The 12,121-nt window shown below is 38.8% G+C and overlaps 1 protein-coding gene across 1 annotated transcript in view; it reads right to left on the bottom strand.

The window, feature by feature from the left end:
• Nucleotides 1–1,775: 1,775 nt before the first annotated feature.
• The window catches only part of LOC117378901 (cAMP-dependent protein kinase inhibitor alpha-like), a 40,758-nt gene continuing 30,412 nt past the window's right edge, over nucleotides 1,776–12,121 (bottom strand). Inside the window, exons 2-3 of the mRNA XM_033975588.2 lie at nucleotides 5,425–5,576; nucleotides 1,776–2,405 (exon numbers count right to left, since the gene is read on the bottom strand). Coding sequence (XP_033831479.1) covers nucleotides 2,323–2,405; nucleotides 5,425–5,566 — 225 coding nt within the window. The 5' untranslated portion in view covers nucleotides 5,567–5,576 and the 3' untranslated portion in view covers nucleotides 1,776–2,322. The remainder of the gene's footprint in view (nucleotides 2,406–5,424; nucleotides 5,577–12,121) is intronic.

Genomic DNA, 12,121 nt, shown 5'->3' with positions numbered 1-12,121 from the left:
AAAATGTATCAATATTTACAGGCTTTTTTCGTATATTACCAGCCGCCACCAGTCTGACAGGTATAATGTAATGTAACATTTGCATGTATACATTGATGGAACGTAACAAAGTAAAAGTAAAGTACTGTATTTAAGCCCACATTTTAGGTATCTGTACTTTATTTAAGTGTATTTTAAAGTGGATACTTTTTGCTTCTACTCCAATACATTTTTTCAACAGTTTGAGACCTGCTGAAAAGTCCAAGTTTCTTTTTTTTTTTTTCATGTTCATAGTTTGAGCAAAGAAAAAAATATACACAAAAAACAAAAAAGAAAAACAAATAGAAATAAACAAATCAATCAACAAAATCAATACATTTGAAGCTGTATTAGTTCTCTAAATCTGTGTAAAAAACTCTTCAAGTACAGCAGGTAGATTTTTTCCTATGATACTTTTACTTGAGTATTTTTTGCTCCGGTATCTGTACTTTTATTAGTAAAAAAATTACTTTAAAAGAGTACTTTTTCTACCACTGCACACAAACAAACACATTCAACTTCTATTTGTATAAAGCTCCAGTTTATTATGGCAATTTACCACCACCAGATAGAATCAACAAGAGGGATTCATCCAGTAAGATATACGCACCACTGACATTAGAATTCGCTAAAAAATACACCGTCCTCCATCACCTCCGTAACAGTGCGACCTGCAGTTTGGACAGCCATAAGTTGCATTGTGAATAACACTCCATACAGACATATTAGCCACTGTAGAACACAAGGGTTTGAGCACAACAGAGCATATTTACATTAGACAAAATTTGGCTGTTATGTGCATCATTTTTATCATTCCTCCCAAAAAAAACAGCTAACTCCTTCGTGTCCGCGTTAGCAGAAAACACTGACTTAAGCTACTTCTTCCGACTTGAAATGGTCAACAAGTATGTTTTACAAATGTGATTACAAAAATGTCCACAAGCATTTTTAACCACTGAGGCGATATCTCTAAAGCCCATTAGGTCAATAACAGTACTTCACACAATTACATGTACAACTGTAAACTGCCACTAGGCACATTTTTTCAAATTTGGAATAAGCAAATCTTAAAGGTCTTACATTATGAATTATTCAAATATCTGGGGACATCTTAGCCTCGATATTTCATGTTGTATAATTCAAATAAAATGTGTATGGAAAGCAACTATAGGCCACAGGTTCCTCATTTTGACATGATTTTACACCAGTAGAGGGCGCAACAACTCCACCTGCTTGTGTAGTGAAAGATTAAAGGCCCTGTACCCGATTTTGTCCATGTATTTGAGAAAAAACTTCTCTTGCCCCAGTAAAGATGTACTGTATAAGCAGCTGTTCAGGTCAAAACATGCGTGCTGCCTGTTTAATTATAAAGCGTTTTATTGTCTGATAATCAGGAAGTGCACGTTAGCATGGCAGCTGTTGATAGTTTTACCATGACAGCAAAACTCTACACTGGCTTTTAAGCATTGTGAAAAGCACTTAATTAAAATGCTCGGAACACATAACAAGTCTGGTGAACATATATGGATTTTCAAAACAAAGAGAAGCACTTCCTGGTTTACAACCTGATGACATCACAAGGTGGTGGGGACTATTTGAGCTTTGGAGAAAGAAAGTGTAAAATATATGAATAACTACTCAAAAAGGGATGGGACAAAATGCAACAAAAATGTGTATGTTTTTGGATGATACAACATTATAATTTTTTTTTTTTTTAATGTTTAGTGTATATTGGACCTATAAAATAATAGTTTGACGCAACTGGCAGTGGAATATTCACTAAAGGAATGTCTCAAGATATGCACTAATCTTCAGCCATTACTAAATTCATAAAATCCCTGGTTTTAAGACGGCAACAGTCAGATAGTACAAAATAGGATCAACAATACACATGTACTTCCAACATAGTGTCATTTTTGCTAGTGGTAGCTGGTTGAACACACCACAAGGGGCAGCACTGCACTCTCCTGTAAAAGCATAGTTACATCACATAGTGGAACAAGACCCAAGGGAAATCCGAACATGTCGCAGCTCGACGTGTTTAAATAATAGAAAAATAGTTCATTGTACAATCTACTTTGCATCGAGTCCCGGGCAAGTGTCGACTGGCGAGGGTAGCCATTTTGGATCTTGCCGGCTCGGAACTTTATTGTCCGACTCTCCAGCGTCAAGGGCAATGGGAGTGCGTGGTTCAAACGTCTCACAGAATGCCAGCCATGTTCTGTAGGTATAGAATTGGCGACCGCTCAGGTGGGGGGTACCCGAGGAGAAAGGGAGGGTCCAGGCGAGGAGGAGCGCGGGGGACTAAGATCCGTCTTTGGCCTGGGCGCTTTCCGCTGGGGCGCTGGCCTCCTCTGACGCTGGGGATTGGGCTCCTCCCGGTCCATCTGCGCAGATAAGAGAAGGGAGGGCGGGGTTACGGTAAATTGTAAAACAGGTTACACAGAATTACAGATGAAATGTTGATACTAACTGCTAAATTGTTATCGAGAATCTGGCCTGTTCTTTAGCAGCAAAATCACGTTTGACATTTTACATTCAATTTTACACTTAAAGAAGTCCAGATTTAGATTGAGGTGCACATTTTATTAACAGACCGAAACATGAAATACTGACAAAACTAATACATCAGAACATATTTGCAGAGGTCTTAAAGCTACCGTCCGTAATTAGACTGGCCGACCCGATCATGTTGTATTCTCACACATCACCACTAGATGCTATCTATGCTGCTGCTGCCTGACAGAGTGCCAGCTTTGGCCTGACAGAAGAAGACCAAAGAGCACAGTCTGAGTCTGAACAATGGCCAGGTAAGGGGAGGCAGTTACAGGTTTCATATATGTAGTCTGCTGGTAAAATAAAAATTAAAAAATAAAATAAAAATTTAATAAACTTAGGGATGGTGGCTTTAACAACTACATTAACAGATTTAATACAAATTGCATTTAATTTTGCAGCACACTCAAAACTCAATAGAAGGGTTGAGAATCTAAGCACTTTTTTGGACTATAAATAAAAGAAAAAAAAATCTCAAAAATTCTCAATTAAAAAAAAAACAAAAACAAAAACAATGGCAGATATTATTGGGAACATTGAATCACTGACAAAAATATAATTAAACTATTCAAACACTTTTGTCCAAAATACATCTAAACTATTAGAATAAAAAATTAAAAAAATCATTTAAAAAATCATAATAATTTTTACAGATCTGTCTTTGTAGTTTAATCAGGACTGAATGCACATGAAAATTAAAAAATCAAAGTTGCAAGATAGATTTGTGTTTTGAATGGACTGTTGTGGTCACGGTGGTGTTCACGCGAGCCTCTCCCTGTCTCCTCTGTGTGTGTGTGTGCTGTGTGTGCGCTTTGTGTGTGTTGTGTGGTTGTGGACAGTGATTGATATTGCACAGTAGCACAGTGTCACGGGACCTTAAATGACATAAGGGATCTGGACAGTAGTGACTAAGTTCATTTGTGTCTCTAATGCGTCTGTTTACTCTTTTCTATCGAGTTACTTGATAAAATAAAAGGGAATCATAGAACCAGGGTTGTCTGGTAGTTTCTGAATGTGACGCAATGGGAATAGTGATTTTTTTCATGTATCTTTTTGAATTTCTGTAGGTGTAACAAACAGTTTTGCAAACAGAAGAACAGCATTTTCTACTGTAAAGGCTGAACCATGCAACTTTTCAGCTCATCTCCATGGATATGTTATTGCTTTTCCCCCAGTATTTTGTGTTTTTCAATAACATGTGTTCTTATTGGCTTATAGCTATAAAAAAAAACACCTGCTTGTCTCCATGGAGATAGATACCTTTAATTTGGAACATTCAAGGCAACACAGGAAAATCTGCATAGAGCCTACCATATTTTCCAGACTATAAGTCTCACTTTTTTTATAGTTTGGCCAGGAGTGCGACTTAGTCAGATCATTTTTCATGTGGAACAATATTGTAAATGTTTAGTTTATCATAAGTCTAGCTTAAGGTCATGAAAACGTCCTGTTTTCCGGTTCAGCCTTTTACACTAATGCGATGTCTTACCCAACAGAGCAGTATTTAAGAAACAATTGAAAAGTAAAATATAAAGTTTTGGGTTCAGCTGTTTGTTTACTATCAGGCCAAAGTGGTGTGTATATTTTCCATGTGTTCATGTGCAGTTTTGTGTGTATATGTGATATGAGCCAGAGCTTATGTTATATTTGATGTGTTTGTTCTACGGTGTGAACTGTGATGAAGAAGTAAGATCACAGTAAACATCAGTGAAAAGAACTTGTTTGTGGACAAGCCACATATGTTATATTAGCATAGTGTATCTGATTAACTGTTAAAAGCTTACATTAACATACCAGACATGTATTCAGTTCATTGTTGTGTTACATTAGCATGTGCTGTACTGCTATTCAGCCTGTTGTTCTCTATTTTATTATTATTATAACTTGCCTTTAAAGATAAAATGCTCTTGGTCTCGGATATTTTAAAATAAATTTCCCCAGAAAATGCGACTTACAGTAGAGTGCGATTCATGTTGGGTTTTTTTTTGTTTGTTTTTTCATTATTATGCATTTTTATACTCCATACTCCAGAGCATCGAATAGTCCAGAAAATCCGGTGCACAAAACTAATGCTCACATTGTGGCTACACATGCAGTGCATTGTTGTTACTGCATAAAATGGTTTAATTTTACCGTTCTCTGTAATGAACTGGCAGTATTTTCTGTCATATGCCCTTTCTGACCCCACCCACAACCAAAATTCAGATTTCAGGATAATTTATTTTAAAAAACACATTCATTTAACACCAGCAGAGAGTGCAACAGCCCGACGTGCTGCACAATGAGCCCTGGAGTAGTTTAAGTATGACTAAAAACAATAGCTCCTAGCAATGAAGTTATTTAGCTGTGCAGTGAATTCCAATTGAGCAATGAAATGATTCAAACTGGTCTGTTGAACTCTAAAAAATATTGAGGTCAACATTTTTTGAGTGTGGGCGATGCTGGTGAAGTTATGTAGAAATGTAGTTTCTACATTTGGAAAAAAAAAATATTGCTATGTCACCCTCCAAGTGTTCATCTGACACTAATGCTGCAATTAGCCTTCTTTATTGAGCATAATGTGGTAGTTTATTAGTTAACACTGTATTGTCGCCGTTACATTTTAAGAGATAGATGCGATTTATTTTTATTCACAAGCTGTTGTCATTGCTACTGATTTCATTCACTTCTCCCCACAGACGCACCCAAACTCCATTTCTCTACCCATAATACGTTTTATGCCTCCTTAAATCCAAACAGTTGTTGCTTCACATTCTCAGCTTGCAGTACTTTGAGATTTTAATAGCTCAGAGCTCCCTGCAGTGCCGTGTAAAAACATGGGACTACATAAAGACTGCGGTGGCAAAGTACCTTGGAGGGACAGCTCGCCCAGCTTGAGTGGCAGGTCGCCCGGGTTGACTCCAGCGGGGGAGCCCAGGATGTCGGGCAGGGCGTTCCTCCTCCCCGATCGTCCCGAAGAGGCGAAGTCTAAAACGGGCTCCACCTCCGTCATCTCCAGTCACCTAAGTAAAGAGTAAAAGAAGAAATATATAGACTGTAACTATAATACTATAACGTACTACCGGTACGTATTTTGTGTGTATTTGCTAACACTTTATAATAACACCTCGAGTTTCACAGTAATGCATTTAACTTCTACATACATGAATACAGCCAAGTTATATGTTACAGATTACAAGTTACAGGTCTGGTCTATGGAGAGGCGAGTCAAATCACAATAAGAATGCATGTTAAAACACCTCAAAACACCTGCAATTAAAAAAAAAAGCAAGATGAATTAGCTAAATTCCATATTGCGGATAATTCCAGGCAGCGCACTTACATCTCCTGTCATGATCCCTGTCTTGCTCTCCCTGCACCCTCGTCTCCCTCCTCCCTCACCTGCCTGTCTCCGGAGCTGGGCGGAATCCTGACTCCTCCCACGCGCACCTGTCTTCCATCAACGCAATCAACACCACCTGCCGTGGATAAGAGGGGTCTGGACGAGTCACTTGGCGCCGGAACGTCCGCGTGCTCTACGTGAATATGCTCTTGGCTTTACACTTTTTTGATCCTTGTACTCTCGTGTTTATTGGAACTTTTCTGCCCTACTCCAGGAATCCGCCGAGAACCAGCTCCGGATCTCCCCTGCCCCTGCACCTCTGCTCTGGTATGGTCTTGTGTCTTCCTGTTTCATCGTGCACCCCTGTCTCTCCACGTCCACGGTCCCGCACCTACGCTCCCCAGCTCCTATGGATTTCGACTCACGATTAACTAAGACTTTGAACTAAGTTTTGAACTATTACCTTTGTGATCACGTGTGTGAATAAAGATATTGTTAACCTTCGTGAGTCTGCACCTTTGGTCCTTACGCCACGCTGGTTACGACATCTCCATGGAGACAAGAAAAAAGCAGACCCCCCCCTACCAGAAAAGTTACATAGTGCACCTTCAATGCCTTATTGTTTCACTGGCCATATATGTTCACACAGCACTCTTCCATAGACAAGGTGAAGGGTGAAGTGTCTTGCCTCGGGACACAACATCAACAGTGTGTTTGCCAACCCAAGAAAAACCCAGAGGCTGATTCTTGCTACTGGCACTGTGTACGGTCTGTCGCTGTACCCCTGGGCAAGATCTTGAAATATTCTCCTGCAGTTTCCTCCGTTTTAGCTCACAGTAGAGTTGTCAAAAGTATAAAAAATCTGACACTAATTGATATTAAAACTAGTATCAATTAGTGTCTAGATACTTATTTAAGCTAGTATAGATACTACAAAAGTCACAGGGCAGGAATGAACCTTTCCTGAATAGCTTTAGGATGATTTTGAGCTGTATCAGAACTAGAAGTATAAGACACAGAGACTAGTACACGCCCTGACTGAGGGATTACATATAAAAGAAAGTACTAGGATTTAATGTTGAAAATCACATTATCATGGCATTGTAATTAGTTTTGAGTATCACAACTATTCCTTAGTATTGTAGTATTGTAGTATCATGATAATCCTACCACACCTATGTCATTACTACTACACATTTTGCCCAGAACAGCGCCCCCTGGTCTCACATCTAGACCTTCAAATTGCCCGTGCCTCTCCTCTGCTCCAGTATTTGTCAAGAGAAAGAAAAAGGGTCTGTCATTGAAGCAGAGGAAGATTTGTCTGTCTGGTCTCCTAGCAACCAGCATCTGGGGAAGGCTGCCGAGGCTCCGCCGGAGACAGGCAGAATTACATCCCCTGTCACACGTACGCTTACAGCCAGCCTCTGTTGCCACGGCGACTATGCAGGGAAAAAAAAGCACCGCTGGTAGGTAAACATGTGACTCCGTTGTAAGATACTGTGTCTTATAATGTTATTCCTACTTGAAGTTCAGATTTTGTGCGTTTTTGTTTTTGTGGTCCTGTTTTGAAATACTTTTGGTATTGGTATCACTTATGTTACATGAAAAACAGAAAACAAAATTGTTACACGGAAAAAATACACAATGATATATATGATTTGTTAGGTATTAAAAGCACTGAATAGGACAGATTTTTACTGTCTTAAAAACGTGAAAAACAGAAGTTATCCCTCATTTATAAATTCAGAGGATCCTTTTTGGTTTTTTTTACTTAAAGGATGAACAGAGCAATACTATCTCTTGAGAATCATATAGTTTAAAGGACGGGACAAACATTAATGAAAAAAGACACAACTGCAGGTGTGATTTTGAAAGAGAACGACAATATGGTTCAAAGCCTAACAATAACATTTAGTAATATGGTATATAAAAAATAAAGTACTATTTTAAAAAGTTAATTGTTTGTCCACTGATCCGAAAGTTGCCAATTCGAGTCCCGCTCTCGACATAAACATCATTGGTTGAGTGGTCAAATCCACTGACTCACATGTTGGTGATGCGATTCCAGCTCCCACAGACACTTAACCTACCTCGCCCCCAGTGTCTGCGTACACTGATGTATGAAAGTGGGCATGCAGTTCCTTGATTTAAAACACTTTGAATGGCTCGAAGATGCAAAAGCGGTATATAAAAATGTGACCAGTTACCCACAGGAAGGCTTTAAGTGTAAATATCTGAAATGGAAGCAAGGAAGTATATACACTGCCTGGTCAAAAAAAAAAGTCGCCACCAAAAAAAAAAAAGGTCACACACTCTAGTATTTGGTTGTTCCGCCTTTAGCTTTGATTACGTCACACATTCGCTATGGCATTGTTTCGTTAAGCTTCTGCAAGATTTATTTCCATCCAGTGTTGTATTCATTTTTCACCAAGATGTTGCATTGATGATGGTCGAGTCTGACGCTGCACAAAGCTTCTCCAGCTCATCCCAAAGATTCTCAATGGGGTTAAGGTCTGGACTCTGTGGTGGACAATCCATGTGTGAAAATGATGTCTCATGCTCCTGAACCAGTCACAATTTGAGCCCGATGAATCCTGGCATTGTCATCCTGGAATATGTCCGTGACATCAGGGAAGAAAAAATCCACTGATGGAATAACCTGGTCATTCAGTATATTCAGGTGTCAGCTGACCTCATTCTTTGAGCACAGACTGTTGCTGAACCTTGACCTGACTCATACCTATAGGCTCGTACTTATTTGCTCAGTTAAATCCAGGTGACGTATTATTCAACAGGTGAGGCAAAATTTTACAAAACAAAGCAGAAATAATTGCCACCATATTTTTGTAATGAAGAATGTAAATAAAACTAAATCTTGGTTGTTGAACTTTGCCAGTTTTGAATTCATACAGATAACATTATAGGCCCAGTTATTATACAGAATTTAACCACGAAACAGGTTAAAACCAGACTTCTTATCTATTACCCCGCCTTTGTATTGCGAGCTGTAGCCGCTTTAGAATGGTTTGAATGCTTTCTCTTTCCCATCAGACACTCTCCACAAAGGCATAGTGAGGGAGTGAAAGTAAGACTCGGGTGATATAAAGAAGATCTGGATCCGGGGAGAAAGGGCCACCCGTTAGCCATCTGTTAGCCTTGAGCGCTATTGTAGCTAAGCCAGTGATCTCATCGGGCACACACACACACACAGCACTGATATGTGACTCTGCTTAATTCATTTGACCATATGGTATTGTGTAAGCCTAAGCCGTCTTTTATAACGGCATGTTGAGTGTTGGGTTGGTAATAATGCTGCAAAAACTAAGTAAAAAACTACTTAATGTATTTAAGTATTTGTTTAAAAAAGAGTAAAAGGTAAAAGTACTTGTGCTGTGAATTTGTAAAAGTGGTAAATGTAATGATATTTATTCAAAAATGATACATATTTTGGTCAACAGAAATAATATGAGTCAATTTCTTATTTTTTTATTTCTTATTGTTTATTTATGTTTGCTCCAAGCCAAAGTTTGAACTCGAAAACTTAAATCAGGATGTTTCCACGAACATGGTAAAAATAACCCCTCAAATGATATGAAAAGTACTTTTTACTTTTCAATCTAGTTATAAAATGTAGTAGGAACAGCAGAAAGAAGGAAGGAAAGTTAGTGCTGTTTGGGTCAGATATATACAAATATGTAATAGTTTGGAGAGCTTTTGCCACGCCCCCTTTTTAGTCGACAAATTGAAGAATTGAAGAATTGGAAGGACATGTCTTTAGTCATCGAACAATTTTTTTAGTCGTTGACAGCCCGAGTTGATAACACTAAATATTTTATTGAGTTTGCTGTTAGGCGCCATTTTGAGGACCATTCAAAAGGTATATTACTTTAGCTTTGTAGTGTAACTTGCTACAGCAAAGGTGCACATCAGTCAAAGTCGTATGGTCTTTTATCTACGCCATTTGTTTTATTAATTGCACATTTTATAACTGACTTACATATTTTCATGTTTTTAATCTCTAATTAAAGAGATTAAACACATTGAATCTACTATGCACATACAGTTGTCCCTCGTTGTAACTCCGTTCACCTTTTGTGGTCTCGCTGTTTCGTGGATTTTTTTGGTGTCATTTTACAGGCTTTATTTACTGTGTATGATCGTGCATTGTGTTCTGCGTCCTGATTGGCTGTTGGACTGTAGACCATTGTCCATCAGTCTCCTCTGTGTCGTGTCTCCTGTACAGTACAGAATGTGGTCAGACAAATTTACATAAATGTTGGATCGCAGTGTGACTCTGAAGTGCTGTATGTTTGCAATTTGTTTTCTCCCCGACAAAACCCACAATGTCGATGAAACGTTCTGCACCGACAAAGACGCCTACGAAGGTTTGAACTTTGAGAGTGTTTAAACGAGAGAGAAATGTGAGAAAATGTTAATGCCTGTGTGAGAAAAGTGTATAAAGTGTGTGGTGAGGGTTTTACAGCTACAAAACTTATAAAATAATTGTAAAAAATAGCCGATAGATACAATGAAATAAAGCCAACATCTCTCCACAGCGTTATGCTAACTACGAACATGGAACAATATGGCACAAGATTAGCCGCAGCATATGACAAATACATTATTGCGTAACAAAGGGTCAGAGTGCACGGATCACATAGAATCACTCAAATTAATATTATGTAAGAAGGTCATGGCAATGTCATGAATCACAACATGTTTTGTTTTGCATCTCGGCTCAAAAATTATACAAATAATAGTACTTATTGTACCTATTTACCCGGGACAGTCCCAGTTTTGTACAAGAAATGTCCCAGATGTCCCTATTTTTTACCAATCTGATCCCTGCCAATGGTAAATAGTCAAATATATTGTCATTTGTTTAAGTAAAATACAGAAAACTGTGCTTGAAAATGAGGATATGGCAAAAAATGTACCAACAGAAGTCCCTCTTACTTCCTCTTTTTATTTAGTTTAACTGATACCAACCATTCCAACTCAGGTTTATCCCAGTTTTGAGTTTGAAAATCTGGTTACCCAATATCAATTCTGCCAAACTAATTAACAGGTTATGCCCCATGTCAAAATTGATAAATATAACATAACATATTTAATAAATTTTACAGCTTAATGTAGGAGTAACTGGTCTATTATTAAAACGCACGCTTTGCCCAGTAATTATCATGATTTGTTATGGTTAAATAGCTTCAATCAAACTAAGTGCTGTAAATGTCACAGTGCGGAGCAGCCCTCCACTCTAGAGCCATTCATTATTCAGACTGTGAGACTATTGATTGGTCCACTCAATGACATAATAGCATTTTTCACACGGGCGCTAACTGCCGCTCTGAAAAACAATAGAACAATGTTAACGTGCCAGAATTGTCATGATCCTCCACTTTCTCCTCTTCTCCCCCCTGCCCTTGTGTTTGTTTGTGTGTCTGTCATGCATCTACAATCAAGTCCTACCTACAGTATATAAGCCCCGGTTTGTCAGTTGTTCCTCGTGTGGTAACTAGCTCTTGGGTCGTTTCTGAAGATTGTGATTTTCGAAGGTTTTGCCATTTTTTTCCTAGACTTTTTGTACTTCGGTGGATTTGCTTGCAGTGCTCCCTGGCTCTCTTCAGGTTCAACTCATCTCGTTTCCATGTTATCTGCTCCTCCAGACCCCCCTCCCCTCCTGCACAGTACCTACCTGCTCCACACGCCTGTAAAATAAACGTTTTAACGTTTACCTGCGTTGGGTCCAAAGCCTGCAGTTCATAACAAGAACTATGTGGCTAAACTGGCTATGGCTATGCCCGTAACTGTATTTGTTAGCTAAACATGGAGACAAGGACTTGTTCCGAATTGTTCTGATTGTTCCTCAGCCCTAGGTCCTAGCCCCTAACTCCTTTACCTTTGGAGGTACTTCACAGGGTCAACCATAAGAATCCTAAGCAGCAGGAGAAAGAGCTTCAGCTGCATTTGGACAATCCGACCATCCTAATCAGCAGCGGCAACATTGGAGAAGTCACGTGACCCTACAGCTGTTTAATAAACAAACCCACAAAACGGACCACAGTAAGCACTCCACATTCTCCTCTTATTTTTATTCCAATATTTGTTCGTTTGGTTTGTCCAAATATCTGTTTTGTATAATGGCTGAGGCAATGAAACGTTTAATGCATTACAAACTCTACATCCAGAGATTGGCTATTTTTGGAAATATTCAGGGAAAGTGCA

Source organism: Periophthalmus magnuspinnatus, chromosome 11 (assembly GCF_009829125.3).
Source record: "Periophthalmus magnuspinnatus isolate fPerMag1 chromosome 11, fPerMag1.2.pri, whole genome shotgun sequence".
NCBI classification, from domain to species: domain Eukaryota; kingdom Metazoa; phylum Chordata; class Actinopteri; order Gobiiformes; family Gobiidae; genus Periophthalmus; species Periophthalmus magnuspinnatus.
The sequence above is the reverse complement of the archived record's forward strand: the minus strand, read 5'-3'. Positions and strand labels throughout refer to the sequence as shown.